A 21,360-nucleotide genomic window follows, 5' to 3' on the forward strand; every position below is an offset into this window, starting at 1 on the left:
ATAGTTGATATTTTATTGACTTGAGTTATTATAAGCTTTGATGGGACACGTTTGTAACGTGGTCTCAGATCTTTTGGTAATTAAATGAAATATGTTTTCTCTCCAGCAGATGGAGCTCCATATCGTCTGATGGATATACAGTGTGTTTTCTTCTTCGTTGAGTGAGCCTGTCTTTTTCACTGGCTTGGATTTAAGGTGATTACTTTTTACACAGGCCTTTATAAGTACCATCTTAAAAGTGCGTTTGATCTTTTTTGTTTCTCTGATATCTGATGTTTATTTAAATGGACAGGACATATACTCTTACCTATTGTTTCGCACACACAGACACTCAATTTGGGATAAACTTGATTTGTTTTTGTGCCGCAACCTTGACACATTAAAACTTAACACAACTGTACCATAATAACAAATTACTCACAACCGTTTCAAGCTATGGTTAGTTATGAGATTGTTTTCTCCTAAACTATTATCTGTGTGCATATATTGTCTTAACTGTTCTCTATCATTCAAACTGAGGGCATGCCCTGAATGATTCCTTGAGATTGAATAAAGGTTGAATGAGTTGAAATGGTTAGTTATACAGGAACATATTGCTGTTTGGATGAATATGAAAGGACCGTTACTGTTTTTCTTGTATAGAATAAAGGGTCTACAGCTCATTTTTGCTGTGCAACCCTGTTGTACAATGACAAATAAATGAAACCTGAAGTTCATGCAGAGAAAAGGCTCAGCTTTACGTCATGTGAATTCACACATTAGTTATGACTGTTTGTCCAGAAGAGGTCACCATTCCAGAAAAACAAAACCATCAAACAGCTTACGAAGATTTAATGTACATTTATTCTTACCACGTGGAACATATAGTATAAAGATTTCATACTGAATAAATGATATTCATTGAGCCAAAAAAGGGAAAGGGAGGAATTTACATGTCTTAGCTACATAGTCTGAAATACAAATATGCAGAATCCAGGACTGAAGAAAAATTGTCAAATGTGTACTTCATCTAGTTTATTTTTGTTGTACCAGGAGATAACAGGTTTGAGCCGTGTCTGCCGTACTATGGAGCTGTGGAGAGACCAGAAGTGTGGGTCTAATCAGTGGGGACTGGAGGTCACAGACCAAACTCGCATGTCAGCCTCAATCCCTCACCAATAACAAGTGTGAGAATAGTGACACAGACAGAGACAGACACAGAGAAAGGAAGTGTAATGTACAACATTATATATACACCACAGCAAAGCTGTATTTGAAGTTGAAAACCAGTCCTAAGAGGTGATTTCTTTTCATAAGGGTATTCATACAATCAAGGGATAAGAGGAGGTAAGGGTGTTGTAGGTTCTTGATACTTTGGGGAAGAAAGCCATTTTCTGTTGAACACCAAACTAAAAATGACCTCAAAACTCTAGAAGAGCTGCATCTTCTGCTTCTGTGAGAACTGTGTGTTACAGAATGCTTACACTCAAGAGCAGTACGGTACAGAAAATGTCCTACAATCTACTGCACACTGCACAGGCCTCCCCGGTGAAGGTGTCTATTGACAGCACTTAGTCTACCGTTGGGCTGACTGGTGAAAATCCATCTACAGCAACTATAACCAGTAGGCCACTTGTCAGTCTGCTTCACCTCTGAACGTCAACCGGTTACAGACTCATTGTGCCCTCAAGGGGAGAGCTAGGGCACACTGTGTCTCCCAAACTCACTGTAAACGAGACAGCAACTTTGGTTACAGTTTTTGTTTTTCAGCTATTTATTTATTTATTCATTTATTTATCTTTATTAAAAAGTACTTTCCCCCCCCCCAAGTGCAGAACAGTCTCCCAACCGTCGTGCTCTGCTCTGTGTCATCCAGTCGGCATTCATGTTGCAAGTAGTGTCACTTTGTGGGCATCTCTGGTTTGTAATCCACCACAGCTCTGTGATTACACTCCTCGAGCAAGGACGGCCTGGGGAGGGCTCAGAGAATGGAGTCTTAAGGATTTTCATAAATTAAAGACAGTCACTTGAACTTTCCTTGCCCTGTTACACACACACAAGCCAGGTTTCCAGGGAAGGGGGGATTGGGGATAAACCCCCCCCATCCCCCCAAAAAGTGGAGCCAAGGCTCCCTACAGCTGTCATGACTGGCCAATCAAAAAGAGTACATCACAGATAACATGAGAAACCAGCGAGTTCATTAGGGGAGACACTGAAAGGTCGAGGAGTCGGGACTCTTGTAGTGTGAACTCTGAGTGGTTCTCCTCCACCTTGGCTAAGGCGTGCAGAGCCCGGGCAGCTCGCCGCATCATGTCCGGGCTTGTGGGCTCGAAGTGCATCCCCTGTAGGTGTAGTAGAGAGCTCTGGCTCTGCTGAAGCTGTGTGGCTGCCAGACTATCCTCCAGGAAGCCCAGCAAGTTGCCCACACTGCCTTTCTGAACAGCGACTGCTCGAGCGGCCACTGTATCACCCTGGGCCAGATTGGCCAGTAGGACCACGGCCATCTCCCTGCAGACCGCGACCTTCCTGTCTCCGATTAGCCGCACCAGGTTCCCGTATAGCTTCTCCAGCCGACTGAATGGCGGAGTGGCCAAGATGAGGTCCACATTGTTGTCTTGGATGCTTAGTTTGCTTAGCGTCTCCAGGACCAGTCTCTGAGGTGACAAAGCACTGTGGGGGCCTAGGGTGGGGAAGGGGTCCTGGGCCTCTGCTGAAGGGCAGACGGCCCAGTGGAGAAGACCATCCAACAGAGGCAAGCAGATGCTCTCAGGGTAGATAGAGAGGTCCAGTTGGCCTGAGATGTTCGCCAAAGTGACCAGTGTGTTCTCCCTCAGGAGTTCCAAGCAGTCCCACCACCATTCATCCCTTTGGCCCATTCCCTCGTCCGAATCCTCATCTTTCTCGTAGGTGAGCGGAGCTTGTTTGCGCTCAGGGTGCCTGTGGTGGAGCAGAATCAGGCGTCCCAGAAGTAGTAGCAGCCCTGGATGTTTGGACATCTCGTGGTCATTTCCAGGGACAAAGGAGAGGCTGCGGATGATATTGGACACACAAACGCAGCGGCGAGCTAAAGAATCTTGCCAGGTAGCCAGTGCAATGAGTGGCCCCTCGTCTTTACTGTGAGGCTCGTCCTCTAGGATGGTGCCTGTCTGTTGTGCCTGCTGGGTTAAAACACTGTCAGGGGGGGAAATGGGTCTGTTATTCTCCTGGATTTTAGAAACTTTCGGAACTGTCTTTGTCTCAGAATCTGTTTTCCTCATCTCCTCGCTGCTGAGTGAGGGGCTGGCCTTCTCTGAGACTTCTGCTTTGTCTGAGGAAGATGTCTCTTTTGGCCTTTCTTCTTCATCCTGGTTCTTGCTTTTCTCTTCTTCAGTTGGCAAACAATTTTCCAGTAGCACTTCTTCTGGGACTCGTCGCTTCAGCAAATTTGAGGGCACAGATATTCGTTCTCGAGGTTTCAAGAAGTCTTTCCGTGGTTCAAAGTGAGTCTGGATGTGGTCTGTTGAGTCTCCCCCTCCAGCACTCCAGTGAAGTAACCCACTGTCAAACTCTTGCAGTTTGCCGTGATTATTGGACTGGCCAGCTGCAAACGGGTCTTTCTTTCGTACCACCTTTAGTGGAAACTTGTCAAACTTGCTGGCCTGTTTGGGTCTCTCGTGTGCAGCTGAGGATTGCGATGAGCCCATCTGTTCAGATGAGGAATCCTTGCTCTTCCTCTCCTCATCTTCTGTCTTCTCATCTCGACCCGGAGACTCAGAGCACTGCTTTTGCTCATCCTCCTCTTTCACACGAGCTGGCCCCTCTGTTTCTCGTTCCTCCTCTTCTTCATCATCTCCTTCCTCTTGTTCCATGTCCTCAGGCTGTGGTTCCTCATCCTCTGTGCTGTCCCAGTCTCGTTTCAAGGCATCAGGATCAAGCAGTGTCCTCTGGCCAGGGTCTCCCACCTCATACTCCCGCAGAATGCCAAAGATTTCAATGAGGCAGCGTCTGAAATACTCAACCACCAACTCCAGTAGGCCAGGCAACTGAAGAAAGAAAAGAAAAACAAAATATTAGATATCACTACGCATATTGTACGGTTATAAACCATCATTAAAGGCTCAATGTTTAGTCTCACCGTGTTGAGATCAAAGGTGGTAATACTGTTGTCATCATACAGGAGAATGTTGATGGTATCTAAAGCCCACGTACTCTCAGCCAATAAACCAGACTTTAATGACATCATGACCCTCCAGGCCTCAGGGGTTCCTAAAAAGTTAAGATAAAAAACACAATCAGTACCCTCTTAGCAACAACTATGAACATTATAGCTGGATTAAGCAGCATTAGGCTTAAATGTCAATAATTAAGGAGTACAATATTTATGATCTGTGGTCATACCAATATCTTTCACGGTGAGTCTCCGGCGTGGTTTCAGGACAGGATGGGACGCTTCTATAGAGCCTGGGGGAAAAGGCATGTCTCGCCTTATTAGAGGCGACTGCACTGGAGGGGGCACTATGTGAGATGCAGGCACTGGGGGGCCAGCCTTCTGCATCTTCATTACTCCGTGCATATAGGGAGATTTACTAGGTGATGTCCTGCTATCCATGGGGCGGGGCATGGAGGCTGGGCTGGACACCTGTGGAATGTGGTTCTGCACACCCTGAAGGGGCTGGTAGTTGGACTGTACTGAACGAGGCATAGGTTGACCGGGTCCCGCTGGACCGTAAGGAGGCTGCCTCGGGCCCATCTGACCCCCCCATTGGCCATCATGATTCATGCGCTGTTCTGATGACATCATCTCCTCTGAGCGGTTCATGCCAGGGTAACCAGGCCCCTGGGGTAGGCCCCCAGGGCCACCCTGCCGGCTGGGGTAGTTCTGATAGGTAATTTCTCGAGGTCCCTGCCACATACCTCCCTGAGGACCCTCAGGACCTGACTGCATCATCTGAGGGGGCATGTTGGGCTGAGCATTGGGCCCTGTCGCTCCCGGCATACGTTCACGACCAAAGGGAAAGGGAAACTGATTGCCTGGGCCAGGTGGACGGCGATCAGAGCCAGGGTAGGGTCCACTGCCACTGTACTGATTGTACGACTCTTGCTGTCCTGAAGAGGGTGCAGAGGCACCTACTTGCTGCTGCTGTTGCTGTGGTGGTTGTTGTCCACCATGGAAGGGCCCACTGTACTCCGTCTCATGACGTTTTGATGGAGGATAGCCCCCTTCCACAGGACGTTTGTAACTCTACACATCAAAAAGATACAGAGGGACAATTATCTCACCATTTCAGTAGAAATGTACAAATGAATACATGGCAACAGTTTCCTGCTCAAAACAAAACAAAATCTAATATGATAGCAGCTCAGTCAAAGAGAAAAAGATGTACTAAGCAAATACAGTGTAGTGAGCTTAGCGAGAGATGGTGTAGTGCAGATGGATCATTGACCTGTTGTTGTGGGTACATTCCAGGCTGCTGATTTGGGTAGGAGCCTGTAGGGGGCGTTCCCTGCCCAGGATACTGATTACCATAGGAATCATGCCTGCAAACATTAAGCCTCATTAGTTTTATCATGAAAATACTATGAATCTCTAAATCACTGGATTATGTCTTGGCCCGCTTTGACACAGGTGCAGTCATTTGAACAGTCAACATTATAGCTAATAGTGATGACTGTGTGACCAAAAGAAACCATGGGTAACTAACTAACCACCCCCCCACCCCCCCCGAGACAAGTGATTTGAAATGTTACCCATGAAAGGTGGTAACAAAATTCTAATGTTAATTCATGTTGATTTGTCAGGATAAAAAAATATTGAAATAATTCACATTGTGTCTAACTACATTGTACAACAGGAATAAGTGGGCTGGCTTGTGACGACACTGAGGAACTGAAAGCAATATGTTTGCTTTATGTGAAGGATGTTTCCATTGAGAGTAGCTTTAAAACTAAAAAGCTTTGCAAAAAAGCGCTATATGAACTGACCGTGGTTGCTGAGATGGGAAGCGATTTGGCGAATACATCCCTGTGTCTGCGTTGGCAGGTATCATTGGGTTTGGCTGAGGAGCGCCAGATACCATGTTGCCCTCTGGGCCCAATCCTGGCTCTGATCTGGGAAAACCAGAACAATAGACGTGGTTGGTTTTTTTTGTTTTTTTTATATTTTGACATACAAATTATGCTAGAGCTCAAAGAAAAAAACAACTAAAGGATAAACAAAGATCACGGTCAAAACATCAACATGAATACTTTGGTTGCAATCTGATAGCTATTGTGCTAGAGTGCGGTCTATACCTAGTCTGTAAAGTGTCCTGAGATAACTTTTGTTATGAATTGGCACGATAAATAACATTGAATTGAATATTAGCCCTCAATGTTTCTATCTGGCTCATAAGCCAGTAACTACTATCAGTCAAACAGGTAAAAATAGGCCAGTCTTTTTGCAAAATATTATTTCTGTTGATTTATTTTTCAGAGGAGCACAAATCCAGTGCACAACCCTTCTTCTATCACAAAGAAGACATCTCAGTTTTGTCAGAGCAACTTTACTATTTAAAATGAATAATTCAATTTAACACAAAAATAAGATGAATGGTTACTATTTCATAAAAAATAGAGTAAAGTTGACTCAAAGGATGAACAGAGACATCAAAGCAACATGATACACCTTTTTTCAAAAGCCACAACTGTTTTTCAGATGTTTGACTGAATTTGAAGATTGTATTTGCTTCTGGTTTCTATAACAAAACTATGTCAATCCCTGGCAGCTGCGCATCATCATCACCTCAAAACACCCGATAACTCTGTAAGAAGTCGGCTGATTCCATTGCTAACTTCCATGCATTTCTGGACATTCAATCAAATGTATAGACAGCCTCAAAGATACTTTTCCTGACCTATTATATAGGAACTTTGAGCTGTGACTGATCAGAAAAATAGCTACTGGTCATAATGAGCGGTGTTTAATGACCTTGAAAATTGCCATCTTCCATATGGTGATTCTTACCTTCTGTCGTAGCCTGGTCCATAGGGATACTGCTGTCGGGGCCCCATTGGCATTGTGCCCATGGCCCCGGGCGGTCCTCTGTTGAATGGAGGCTGCTGCTGTTGCTGCTGCTGTTGTTGTTGCGGTTGCTGCTGCTGTTGGTCACTTACCCCACTGTTAGGGCCCTGGTTAGCAGGTAGGAAGTGCTCCCCGACTGGAAATGCATTTAGAATTAAAGCCCATTAAAAACTGATTAACTGTACGGGTAAGCGAGGAAGTACTTAAAGTTGTACTCTATAAGATTTTCATCTATGTAATTGTCTTTTAAGTTACTTTCTCTCAAAGAGTGAGATTAAACTAGGGTGATTGATCCTATGACCCACTAATGAAATCACTTCTCCTTGCCTTTTTGAGCGTCATTGACGGCATCCCTCCTTAGATGTAAATACGCCGCCATGTTGGCGACACTGCTGACAGCGGTTGGTATGTCGGTCCGGATCATCACAAACAGTTATAATGCGTTCACTTGTAATCAGAAATCAGGAACCTCAACATCTGAGTCAGGCTTGTAGTAAGTGCAGTGTGATAGGAACATGTGTGTGTGTGTGTGTGTGTGTGTGTGTGTGTGTGTGTGTGTGTGTGTGTGTGTGTGTGTGTGTGTGTGTGTGTGTGTGTGTGTGTGTGTGTGTGTGTGTGTGTGTGTGTGTGTGTGTGTGTGTGTGTGTGTGTGTGTGTGTGTGTGTGTGTGTGTGGATTTAAGAGGGTAACATATAGGGGGTAGACCGGGCGTAGAGAGGTGAATGTGTTTCAATAAAGTTTACAAAAGAGCAAAAAAAACCCCACTAAAAATAATTAGTCAACACACATGACCGTGAACATGACAAGATGGAGGGCTCTGAAAGAACAGGCTCGACTGCAATTACATGATACTGCCAAAGATGCCGTTCCAAACAACATATCTCTATTCTTATGGAGTACAACTTTAAGTTTATAGGACAACATGATCCATTCAGAGTGCCTACCTTTTCGCATGTTAACAAAGGGGTCCTTGTTGGGTTCGTAGGTTCCCATGCGCCCTTGCATGTCTGGTGTGTTCATACCAGACTGATAGGCTGAGTTGGGCGTCATGTTCTTCCTGGGAAAAGCGGGGTCACTTCCTTCAGAGAAGGGGTCCTGCAGGTTAACGCTGCTCCTAAAGAGAAGCAGGGGTGAGAGGGCGGGGGGATTAGGGGATAAGTGGGAATGACAGAAGAAAAAGGCAGAGAGAAATTAATTTCTCTAACCAAAATGTCTTTTACTAGCTAGAATCAAATCAGAGGTGTTTAACTAGAGTCACCTGGACCCCGGTGGCATGGGAGGCATCTGAGAATGAGGAGTGGAGGCTGGGGTGGGGGGTTTCAGGTCCCCTCCCTCAGCCATGGAGCTGCTGGTGGACTGAGGTGTCTGCGGACCCTGCAGAGAGCCTGACCCAGCTGTGGAGCAGAGGGACGCTTCAGTTCGAAATAAAGAGAGGAGCAGACAGACATGTCATGAATTTAGGGACATTCATACATAGCAAGTTACATATATATTTGTTGCTTTTAAATTGCATGGTGTGTGATGCTGCATTGGATCTGCACTGAAACATGTGTTTAGCTGAAATGACGGCATGAGGTTGGCTCTTACCTGGAGAGGGTGGCTGGACCTTAGCAGCTTGGTTCTTTTTGTTGTCTGTAAAGATCTCAGGAGGAGGGTCCTCACCACGCTCAATTTTGCACTCAAAGGCATACAGACACTGGATGTACTGTTTCTTCAAAGAACTGGCAGCACTGCTGGAGGTACCCACATTCAGCGAAGTGGCCAGATCACGCCACTTCTTATTCTTACTAACCTAGGAGACAGACGCAAACGAAGAAATATTTAGAATAGAGATTACAATAGGGGAGAATCATAAATACACTCTGGAATGTTTTGCCGTTTACAAATGCCATATTAACCTGTGCCATGCTTCCTATCTCTTTGACTGACATATACAGCCGGAAGAGGTCGAGAGGTTTGCGTCCTACAGCAGGCAGGTTGGTCATGCCCATGGCTTTCTCTTCAATGAAGGCCAGATAACGGTCCACCCACATCTTCCTCTCAGGCTCTGGTCCCAACTCATACAGACGGGTTATCTTTTCATTGGTTGTGGTGGAAGAGTTGGATTTCTGTATTATGCAAGAGAAATACACATTTTCTTTTAAACAGAGTACAACTACTACAGATGCACCAACAGAAGACATATGAGGTGGTCATACTTTCAAAGATTTTCAAAAATACTGTTGTTCCAACATGCAGGTGACAGGTTACCTTAGCTTTGGGCTCTGGCTTGGGCGTTCCACTCCCATCTACTTTGTTATTCATCTTATTGTTCACCTCTGTACTGGGGGCCATACCTACACACAACGATAGGGTTTGGAATTAGCTGTGAAATTACCATAAAAAAAGAGAATAAAGCTAGGTGCATTTATCTCTTTAGAACTTACCACTTGAATTATTGGCCATGTTTGGCCCCATAGGATATGGTGATCCACCTTGACTGTTCATCATTCCTGGCATGTTGTTCATGGGAGGGCCGTAGGGTGGGCCGGAGCTAATCATGCCCGGAGACATGTTGGGGTAACCTGGCATCCTGGATGGAGGGGAAAATAAATGAGCCTCTAGTATTCATAAAAGTGACAAAGTATGATACAGGTAGCTCATATTTAAGCATATATGAGAAGTTGAAAATTTGTGTGAAGTAAATGAAAGTAGAGCCATCAGAAACCAACCTGTGCATGGAGTTAGTGGCAGGGTGCTGCATGGCTACGGGGTCCTGGGGCTTTCTGTTCAGGCCGGGAGGAGGACACATTCCTGAGCCTACCTGCGGTGGCATGTTGCCCATGTTAGGAGGCATGTTTGGAGCCATGTTGGGTCCCATATTTGGACCCATATTGGGGCCATAGGGACGTGCCCCCATTTGATTAGGAGGCATCCTTCCTGGAGGCATGCCAGCATATGGAGGTCCTCCACCCTGTCCTGCCATGGAGTTCATTGGGCCCATGCCCGGCCCGGTGTAGTTTGCATTGGGCATGTTGCCATAGCCAGGTTGTCGGGGATAACCTAAGGATGATATAAAAAAAATAATCAAGTAAAGTAAACGCTTGGCTTTAACTGTATACTGTTCTGGAAAAATCATTGCAACACCAGGACATAATTTGTGTTCAACACTAAAATTGGGAGTCGTTTCTTGAAGAGCTGTGTGAGGCAGACTTTTTCCCTTTAGTGTGCTAGCAGAGGGAGCTATGCACCCTGAGCAACAAGCCTTCGTTACAGCTCTACTGACAGGAGCTCTGCTACGTCAGCTGACTCTCTGCTACACAGCTATAAATAGCTGCAACAGAGTCAGAGGGAGGGACCAACAATTGCATGGTATTCCTATGAGGCAGGGGAGATATACTCCATAGGTTTGTTTAATGGGAAATGTACGGGAAAACTTCACAAATAGACAGTATCAGGTGACAAAAAATGTACCCTTTAGAAAGAATTTTACATTTTTTCTTTTCACAACATCAGAAGTGAGTTTCAAAATGAAATAAAACTCTATTCAAGTAAAATCATGACAGACCATTTTTAAATACACACCTTGGGGGCCATACTGAGCTCCCTGTTGTCCATAGCCACCCATGGAGTTGTTCTGCTGATATGGGCCCATCCCAGGATGCATCTGTCCCCCCGAGGACTGGCGCGGCGACAGCGCAGAGGCTGACTGGGGGGAGCCATAAGGGGGCATCTGGGGGTTTCTCTGCATAAACCCTGAAAGAGGGTAAGAAAAGGGAGACAGTGAGGCTACGGCAAACACTCTTGACATGTCAGTCTTTGTGAACACGTTTGAACTGCAGCATACCTCTGTCCTGGGCCATAGGAGACTGGCTCATTGCAGGATGGAGACTCCCATCTGACTGAACGCTGGATGGTCTCGGAGGCATCTGGGTCCCTAAACAATAATATTTAAGTTAAGTTAGTTTTAGGTTAAAAAAGGTACAATATAAGAACTGAGTTTCAAACCACTAAGGTTATAATGTAGCCACCATGGTTATACCGATTAGGGCCAGACCTTATATCCATTGGCCGATAATACCGGCCGATATTGGTCTATGCCAGTCATGTCTGCGTCAGCATATGTTTTCCAATATGAAAACCTTTTTTACAAAACATGCAGAAAATGATGCTTTGGGTGATTTAGAAATCTAGCTATTTTATCTTTATTTGTATTTATTCTTTATTCACAGGGGCAGCAATTGATTACTGAAAATGGTGTTTATCTAGCCATTTATTTATATACATTCTTCGTTTTCTCAGTTTTGACAATGTAATAAATTTCTGTATAATGATTTTAAATATTCTTTAATAAAGTTATGTGTTTCAGACAGCTGCCTTCTGAGCACGTTTGCAGTTTTGAGTCAGATCGGTGCAAAATCAACATAAAAAAGGTCCATTATTATTTCAGCTCAAAACTTCACTACATCGGTTCGCCCTTTCAGTAAACTGATTTTTTTGCCCTCTTAAATTGGTATCGGCCTCAAAAATCCCAGAACAGTCAGGACCTAATTCTGATTAAGGACAAAGGCTGATTTCCATTCTTAAGCAATTAACTAAACTGAACCAGAATGTGTATCCCACCAGCTCCTTGCCAGGTACCAAATTTGAGTAGGATGTTAAGCAGTAATTCTCTAATCAAACGATGTATTTGGGTGAAAAAATGGTTTTAAAAAGTGGCTAACAATTTTGTGGGTGCACAAAAACAAACTTTTCCACCCAACTTTAACCCTTTGAAAGATAGTGTTTGAGAAATTCAGTTAGGCCAACAAGAAAACCAGGGCAAGTAACACAGATAGCTTAATATTTAGCTCAGTTCTTTTTTTTCTAAATCCGACTTTTGTCAAACACGTCCAAGTTTCAACCTCCCTTCTTTCTCCAGACCTTATTTAACATTTTTAACCCTTCACGTTTCGAACACACACTGTCCAACCAACATAACTTAAATAAGTGTTGCAAGACTGTTTCGAGACCGCGAAGTGACAGAGGAAACCAAAAAAGGGCGTCTTTAATGTTACCAATTGGTGTGGTTTAAGGCCATAAAAGCAGAGTTTTATATAGAGAGCATTAAAGCTTCAATGAAGTTTCAAAAACCAAAGACAGAATGGCATTGTGACATTGTGTTGAACTATGTTTTTCTAACTTTAAAGATACTTCGGGGGGAATTTCAAAATCCGGAATTTATCAATCTTATAGTTCTTGTTAGTGTTCTCTATTAAATGTTAAGACAACATTCAAGAAGGTGAATAATATAGAACAGAATTTAGGTTCTTATGAAGTGCATTTTTCTTCTTCTTGTAATGCAAAAACAAAAAAGTTGTCAGAAGTCATCTGGTGTCTGGATCACAAATGTCAGAATTCAGCTGCTGACCATATGTCTCATTTCAGTGTGTGAGGGATCAGCCTACCTGGCATGTTGGCGGGTGACAGCGGTCCCGTGCGGGGTGTGCTGGCGCCGGCGGGGGAACCAGCTGGCGAAGGTGAGGGCCCTCGGATGCCTGGCAGGTGGGGAGACGTATGAGGAGAGAAGGGCGACTGAGCCTGGTTACTCTGCTCACCCTGGCTGCTCGACACACCTGGTGTGCTCACACCGGGACTCAGGGCGCCCTCTGTACCTGTAGGCAGGTCATCGATGGATCCTGACAGGTCCTGGAAACATGTAAGAGCAGAAGTCAACATGGTATATTAAAGAAAAGGAACCATTACAATTTTACAGACTGTATTTTCTTTCTTTTTTTTACGGATTATGCATAACTTTTTATAGTACTGTAATTTTAGCATGTTGCTATTCCTTCTCAGATGTGTAGATACCAGTGGCACACACACAAATACTACACGCACACACATAGACCCAGAGGCCTTTGTCCTTATTTATCTTTTTCAAAGAAATAATACGAGAGCATTAGTGCTGGGGGTTGTCATGGTAACCAAGGTTTTTAGGATGTGTGCGCTGAGTCAGCATGTAGCTGCAGCCTTGCCATGTGAGTTCAATACACAAACAAGTTCTCTTGTATTCATCATAGATTTACACATTTACACAGCACCTTTTCCACACCGCTGCCTGTCAACAACCACGAACGCGCAGCAGCACACAAGGTCTAAAATCAGCAAGGGACAGAAAGCAAAACAGAGCTTGAAACTTCACTTTACCTTGGTGGTAAGAAATACACGTTTCATGGTAGCATTATCTCGTGCAGGGACTGTATTTCTGTCTTATACATGTTCTTCTGTCCCTCACCGAGCATATATCAATTGGATGTGCGCCCTTTTGTGAATTTTTTCACAGAAAAGGCAGCAGCCACAACAAAAACACCCTTTTAAACCATCAATAGCTAACATTTAAGGGGGACATTTTAATGTAAAGAGCCTATGAAGAAATATTGTAAAATATTTGATAAGCAGTCAAATTAATATGTCCGGTGGGAGAAAAAAATACAAGACACATTTAGAAAGTAGCCCTCTTACACAAGGGTGAAAAGCAAAAACAGTGTGAAAAGGATTTTTATGTTCTAGCAGTGACATAACAAGCAACTGACCGGAAGGCTGGAGGGGCGGCCTTGACTGTCGTCTGGGCCAGATTTAAGCTGAGTGGATGGAGGGGCGTTGGACTGAAATGAGTCCTGGGATACCTCCTAAAACACATCAGAACACATGCTTAACATACTGGAAAGCATGCACACAGAGAAAGAGAATCCAGAGTGATGAATATGATCCCAGACTGAGGGAAGTACCTGCTGTGGTGGAGGAGGAAAACGCTGATAAGGTGACTGTTGTGCTTGCTGCTGCTGCTGCTGCTGCTGCTGCTGCTGAGGGTTCTGCGGGTACGCTGCAGGCGGGCCCTGTGGGTGTTGGCTGTGTCCTGGTGACTGCTGTGGAGGCTGAGACTGTGCCTGTTGTTGCTGCGAGGGGGGCTGCTGAGGCCCCTGTGTGGATCCTGGGTAGTTGGACTGGCCCTGTGATCCAGGGGGTTCCTGGGAACTTGGCTGCTGTGGGGCCTGACCAGGAGGACCCTGCTGCTGGGCGTAGAGAGACTGGCCAGATTGTGGGGCTGAGGCTTGGGCATAAGGGGGCTGAGACTGTGAAGGCCCTTGGGATGGACCTGGCAGTGGCCCCTGGGACTGTGGGGGCATGTGGGGCTGCTGATAAGGTTGACCTCCCTGGGTGTGTGGAGCAGAAGATGGCGGGGGATGGGTTTGCCCTGGGTACGATGTCTGGCCACCCGGTTGCCCTGGTGGGGGCTGGGAGTAAGCGGTTTGCTGTTGGCTTGGGTGAGGAGCCTGGCTTGGGTGAGGAGCCTGGCTTGGGTGAGGAGCCTGGCTTGGGTGAGGAGCCTGGCTTGGGTGAGGAGCCTGGCTTGGGTGAGGAGCCTGGCTTGGGTGAGGAGCCTGGCCGGGCTGGCCATAATATGGTGCCTGGCTCTGAGAGCCATAGCCTCCTGGTCCCTGCTGTCCGTAAGATCCCATCTACACAGAACACACAAACGCATACGACTTCAAACTCAACTTTCTATCATTATGTGGTATGCAGTGATGTTTTTTTAAACTTGAAAAAAAATAATATTTCTGAATAAGATAAACCATGTGAAATACCTGTGGACCATACGGCATGCTACCCATGCCTCCAGGGGTGCGTCCTTGCATTGCCACCGGAAATCGCTGAGGACCTGGAGGGCCATAACCCTGGCCAGGGTAACCGGGCCCCTGTTGTGGACCTGTGGGAGGCCCCTGCTGCGACTGCTGACTGTATGGACTGCCTGCTCCATATGGTTGACCTCTCATTTTTCCCATTGGATCTATAGGACCGGGTGGCTGGACATGGTAAGAACACAAGAAAATACATTGAGTAAACACCCAAACGGCAAAGGAGAAATCTAAAAAGCAAGTGCTACAACATGCATACAGCCCTCCTCCTTATAATATAACTTATTTGGGTAAAAATGGCGTCTATAAAAAACTTGAATGCAGTGTATAACTTATAGTAGTAAAAATGTAAAAGCAAACTTCAATGAATGCAGAAATTGTCCTTTATTCACCTTATTTCCCACGGCCTTTACCTTGATTTTATTCACCTCACTTTGCCATAGTTTCGGAAGTCAACAGAGCTATATATATCTACTTTCGAATGGAGGGCAGTCTGCCCAATCTTAAACATATCCCAGCTGTGCTTCTGTTTTGAGCCTGGTCCAAGTAGCTTTTTTTCCCCCTAGAGAAGGCAGTTTGGCTCTGGATGAATGACACCAGAAATGAATGAAGTACTTTCACAACAGCAGGAGAGAGTGATGCCTGAGAGCATACTTGGTCTATAACCCAACAGCTAGTATTTCTTTCCCAGGTAAAAAAAAAACATGTGCTACTACATCGTCAATATTGTCGACCTAGTCAACATAGTACTATTCCCTTACAGTGAGGATCCAGTTATTCCCTCACCTCTGCCTAAATTATTTGGGAATATTAAAACCATTTCAATAAATATCTACTTGAAAAGTGAAACAATCCCCCCCCTTACATTACGTCAAGCGAATTCTCACATGTGCACTTTGCTGAGAAGAGCTGAACAACAGCCCTTTACACAGTCTGCAAAATGCTTTATGTGACATTTAGCAGATCCAAGATAATGAAATGAAATAAATAAGAGCAGCACATGGCTAATCTGCATAAGACAGAGAGGAAACTCCCTTGGCCAGTGAGAGATGGTGGACTGCCTTTTGGGGGGGGGGGGGGGGGGGGGTCAAACTTGCGTGGCATGCCAAGCACAGTCAGTATTGTTCTGCTGTGTAACAAGACGATCTGTCCTTAGTTTATATCAAGGGAACATCAAAGATAACAAATCAGGTTTTATGTAAACCACTGTCAAGAAAACAGTGATGACCTGATAACAATATCACAACAGGTATTGTTTTAAGCCTTTATGTTAAACATCTGATGACCAAACTAGTGACGTTATGCGGTTTATAGATGGATTTGATACAAACAGACATGTTCTTGGTTTTTTTTGTACGTAATTGTACTTTAAGTGATTTTACAGTACTATACAAATGAAATGTATTATTATCCTCATCTATCATACATTGACGCAGAGTGCAGTTCACATTTAGCCATCAAGCTACAACGTATGTGATAGGACCGGTTCTGATGATGATATTAAAACAATGCTGCATACATGTTAGAACAAACCTGTAATAATTGGGGTTATTTTCTAATTTTGAGACACAGCTGCAGAGATAAAATGAAAAATATAAAACCACTTCATCCGTGCCCTGGCTGCTCCATCACCAGGTTCTGTTGAAAGTCAGAAGCAGAGCAGTGAAACACCTCTGGTGACCCTGTGATGAATTATTGCTGAGATCTTATCAGTTCTGTTGCCTTGCATCACATGTAATTAGAAGTGGCCATGAGCTGCTGAATGCGGAGCCAATCAGATTTCAGCTAGCATGTCAACCAAAGACCAACTATCTCCTGGCTTTGACAGCAGGATTTTACCTCCACAATTCAAATCCCAGTGCAAACTGCAATCTGCAGGCTGCAGCCACTCACTCACTCATCTGGCTGGGCTGACTGTTTACAGGCAACACACACGAGAAGCCCAGCAGCCTTTTCTACACAGGGAAACGCATTTAATTCATGATCGAAACGCAATAAGTTAAATCCTTCCCTGACACCTTACAGGGCATTTAAGAGATTTAAACTGAACCTACACAAGCCATTTAACTAACCGTGAGAGGCTGATTCTGCATGCAGCACATTCCTCCCGTCGTGGCCACAAAATTATAACTTATCGGAGGAAAACACTGACTGTGTAAGAACTATCACAAACTAATGTGCGTGGAAACACGACCCTTAATGTACCCGCATAAACACATTTACAGCATAATTCATCGTAAATTCAAAGTGTAACAGGCGGGTAGAGAAGCTATGGGAGAAAAAAACAAGCCGTTGGTCTTCGCAGAGTATTTTCACCTCTTTTTCAAAGTCGGGCCTTCTCGGCTCCTGGAAGTCCTTTACATCGTTTCAACTACTTATATTCCCTTCAAGCGGCACTCTTATATCACGACATACCTTCTCCGCAATATATTTTAAACAACAATTAATTTAACGGCCTAGTGTAAAAGGAAAAAAACACACGAGAGGCAGCCATTTTAGAGTCTTTGCGAGCTAGTAGCAGACAATGGCTGGCCTGCTGCGGTGTGAACTAGCTCAGGAGGGAAGAGGCTAAAGCACCGTGCTCCCGTAATAATGTGGCTTTACCTGGCTCCTAACTAGCGGCTGCCCGGCACTTCCCGGGCTCATAGGCGACGGGTGGTGGCTTCTTTGTTGCCAGCCCGGGTTGCTCCCTCCATACAGAGCGCTGCTGCCCATGTCCGCTGCTCCCTTCACGGCACCAGCTCCCTCCTGGCTGCTGTAGTCATTAGACGGGTAGCTCGGGTATCCCCGCGTGGAGCTGGGGGACGTGAGCAGCTTGTTGAGAGTCGGTGTGGATGTAGGTTGAGGGTTTCCAATGTTATATCTCTGGTTACTGTAAGATCCAGCCATCGCAGTGGGTCCTCCCGCTGCTGGCGGCGGTTGCTGCTTCACGTTAGCTGGCTGCCCCCCAGCTGTCGGCGCCTGGCTGCTGCGAGGGGAGTTCACGGCGTACGCTTGGCCGGGATAGGGAGTCCTGTTCGGGAACGGGTTGTAATTGTTAAACTGGTGGTTTGAAAAGCCATGCTCGTGTGAATTGGGTTGATACGGGTCCATCATGTTGCTCGACTGCACGACCGGACCCGCAGCAGCTGCCATGCCAGGGCTTTGTTGTCCGCCATGTTGATGAAAAGGGGCCCGACCGTAGTGCTGACTGTATCCGTACGAAGGTGGAGGGAACGCGGCGCCGTGGTGATGCACCAAACCGGGGTGGTTGTTTCCCTCCGGTCCAACAGAGTCATTCTGGTTATTATTGTTAGCCCTGGGCGGGTTCCCATTCCCGTTCTTCATCTCAGGTTCCCCTCCTCCCCCTGCATTTCCACCGTCGGCCCCGTCCTGCAGATCCCCCCGGCCCGGCGACCCGCCGTCCAAGCCCGGCTGCTTTTTGTCTGACTGCTTCTCCCCCGGTACCGACTCCTCCTTGGGGTCTCGATCCGGCTTTTTGAGTTCGGAAGGCGGGCTAGTGTTAAGAGTGGCGGCGCTGGCGACCTGAGCGGCCATGATATTACCCCCCCACCACCACCACCACCTCTCTCTCCCTCTCTCGGCGAGTCAGTCACAATCAAAAGCTAGCATTGAATATAAATAATTGTTTATAACCATTTATCCTTGAGCCGATTCATTCCCACCCCTTACACCGGACCGAGTCCGGCTGCCATTCCGGTTCCGGTTCCGTAAACGGGTTAGAAATATGATGGAAGTTCCATACAATGCGTAAAAAAAAGCGAGAGAAATTGTTGTGGGAGTTGTGTTACTGAGCCCGGGTAGAGGCAGGGAGCAAACCCAACCAACACGAGGCTCCGCTACATACAGCCATTTTACCGAGCCGCACAGGAGGCTACACAACACGGACTGGATCCGCTCCGCTGCGGACGGGACTGGGTTTTTTTTTTCTCTCCTCAACCCCTGTCCCCACTCGTAGGTGGAATATTTTCTCCACACGAGGAGTCTAAATGTTCACCCTTACTTAATGGCGTGTTGCTAACATATAAGAACTAGTTATAGTTATAATATTCATATGCATAATGAGTAATGGAGGGGGGGGGACTAATTCATAACTGTTCAAGTACTTGTGTGTTTGCACAGATGTGAATCCCACAGCTGCACGTGTAAAGAGCTGTACTGGGCTCACTCATAATATATATACATATTTAATTAAAATAGTTGATTTAGCCTGACTTGCACACAACATACTGTTATATTCTTTACTTTTATGGAGGGGGGAGATAATAAGCACATCTATAAATATAGTGAGATGATAAATCTGGCTTTGTGCACTGCTGTTGAGTTCATTCCCACCAGTGTTTTCTGAGTGTTATTTAGGCAAGCGAAGGCAACACAGGAGTAGAAGGAGAGGAAGCCTTGCAGCAAACGAGACTACCAATGCACATTCCCTCTTATTCCCTCCCCTGCCTGCTCTGCTCTGCTCTGCCACCCCCTCTCCTCTCCTCTCTGTCTGTCTCTCACTCCGGCAGAAACACTCCTCTACTGAGTGTGGGGGGATGGGTACAGGCTCCAGCTTTCTCCCTCTCTCCCTCTCCCTCTCCCTCTCTCTCTCTGCTAACATTGAACTACGCCAGTACAGAAAAAAACATACCTTATCTACAGACAGAGGATGCATAAACAGTTTCAAAGTCTCCCAACAATTAGAAAAATTTCCTCCTCTCCTCTGTCAAATGAAGCAGACATTTTTGGCATCAACAAAACGCACAGGGTGTGTGTGTGTGTGTGTGCACGGCATTGAGCAGTAATGAGAAGTGTGTGTGTGTGTGTGTGTGTGTGTGTGCGCGTGTGTGTGTTAGGCGGTGGGAGTTCTTGTTGAAAAAATAAACAAAATGTAAATGCGTTTCAATGTTTATGAGGCGTTTAATAGTTCGCTCGGGTATTGATTAAAATTCAGATTGGGGGTGTAAGTAGGCCGAGGTTACCTTTCGGTTTCTCACTCGACACACACGCATACACACACGCGCGCTCTACTCTCTCACACACACAAACACGCACACACACACGCGCGCTCTACTCTCTCTCTCTCACACACAAACACACACGCACGTAGACGCACACACATCTACCTCTAGGGGGCTCATAGGGAAAAGGCAGGAAGTAGCAGTGAGAAGGCATACTCGATCACATGTACAAACATCGGAACACAATTTAACATTCTGCCTGAGACACATACACACACGGACACACCCCCCTGATGCACGGACAGTGGAGCTGCAGCCACATATAATCCATACTGCACAGGGTTAACGTGATTTCCACATCAGCGCGAGCTCTCAAAGTGGACCACGCTTTATTTTAGACTACGATGCATGAGGGGTTGCATGCATTCGCACGAAGCCTCGTGTTTAATGTGCGCGCGCGCGTCTGTGTGTATGTGTGTGTCTAGACTTTAATGTTGGGGGTCCATTTATTATAATGCGCGTGTTGTGTTATTTTTCAAACTGGGTTTCACAGTGAGGAGAGAGTACAACAGCAGCAGTGGATAAAGTCGTCCACTCTAAGTTAAAAAAGAGAGTTTATGTGCTTTTGTAAAGACAAGAGGGGTCTTCCATCCAGAGACCAGACACAGGGCCAGTTGTGCAGAAACAGATTTAATGTAGCTTCCTCTCCCCGCCTGACTTAATTTTTCTGCTCTGGTTGGAGGGAAAAGTCGGAGCAGAGATTCGTGGATCCGGGAGGAGGACTTTCGAGCTCAATGTGCCACCTGCTGGACAAAAGACAGGTCCAAACACACCAGGACTCGCTTTGGCCAAAGTCATCACTACTTGTTTAAATCAAATCAAATCAAAAGCTTCATGGACATTATGCAGTCATGTTTTTACTTATGTCTTCTGTACTTTTATTGGATTTTACGCATCATGTTGCACAATACCGGTTTGCACTGAACAGGAAGCTCTGCAAATGTGTCATTCTGTTATAATAATTGAAAACAGCAGTTTCAGCTTATACTATACATGGTTATATCATAACATATCTTCAGGCACCAAAGCACTCATTAAAGCTTAGAAATCAAATTGTTTGGATCTTAACCTGCTTAGTATTTGACCTGCAGATAAGACTATTACAATTTGTTCTATAGGCCTTTTCAAGGGATTCAATTGCTAGGCAACAGCCTCGGTCCTTGCTAACTTTCTGTCCGTTGATGTCATTCACATTCACTGCAACGAGAAATAAACCAGGGCACATTTAGAATGTTTATGTTTACATCTTTGAAAAAGTATATTAACATACAATATTCAATTCTATTCATAGTGCCGACCATAAGTTATATCAGGACACTTTCCATACAGAGTACATGTAGACCACACTCTGATTTATTTAGGATTTGCAGAGACCTAACAATTCCCTCAAGAGCAAACATCAAATCGCATCTGCAACATCAGAAACTGTGGCGTCGAAAAACCTTCCCTTGGAAGGAACGTGGGTCACACCAGGCTCTATGGTCGGGCAGGCAGCCGACAGCCTTGACCCGTTGTGGGGGGATAGAAACCCAGAGATGCCCAGCAACCACAATATTAACTATGATAATGACAGAATCATTGTTGCAGTGGATATAGTACTAGAAGTATATGAATAGTAGCAATAATAGCAGTAATAACAATGGAATTATGAATAAATAATATGTAGTGTTGATGTGTACCC

General features: G+C 45.4%; 1 protein-coding gene across 4 annotated transcripts; it reads right to left on the reverse strand.

The window, feature by feature from the left end:
- Window positions 1–834: 834 nt before the first annotated feature.
- Window positions 835–18,442, reverse strand: LOC310950870 (AT-rich interactive domain-containing protein 1A-like). 4 transcript variants are annotated; one of them, XM_083918887.1, is made up of 21 exons: window positions 17,281–18,442; window positions 14,626–14,844; window positions 13,768–14,499; window positions 13,573–13,668; window positions 13,081–13,134; window positions 12,445–12,685; window positions 10,845–10,934; window positions 10,583–10,753; window positions 9,730–10,060; window positions 9,445–9,590; window positions 9,269–9,354; window positions 8,917–9,126; window positions 8,606–8,810; window positions 8,277–8,430; window positions 7,963–8,126; window positions 6,962–7,154; window positions 5,941–6,066; window positions 5,403–5,496; window positions 4,357–5,200; window positions 4,094–4,224; window positions 835–4,001 (listed from the first exon to the last, which is right to left on the reverse strand). In XM_083918887.1, exons 1-21 carry the CDS (start codon window positions 18,211–18,213, stop codon window positions 2,121–2,123), a joined length of 7,101 nt encoding a protein of 2,366 aa, XP_083775013.1. In that variant the 5' UTR covers window positions 18,214–18,442; the 3' UTR covers window positions 835–2,120. The 4 variants fall into 4 exon arrangements, with proteins under 4 accessions (XP_083775013.1, XP_083775012.1, XP_083775011.1 ...); XM_083918886.1 differs by having other exon boundaries at window positions 7,963–8,129; XM_083918885.1 differs by having other exon boundaries at window positions 7,963–8,132.
- Window positions 18,443–21,360: the final 2,918 nt, after the last annotated feature.

Source organism: Echiichthys vipera (genome assembly GCF_963691815.1).
Source record: "Echiichthys vipera genome assembly, chromosome: 8".
NCBI classification, from domain to species: domain Eukaryota; kingdom Metazoa; phylum Chordata; class Actinopteri; order Perciformes; family Trachinidae; genus Echiichthys; species Echiichthys vipera.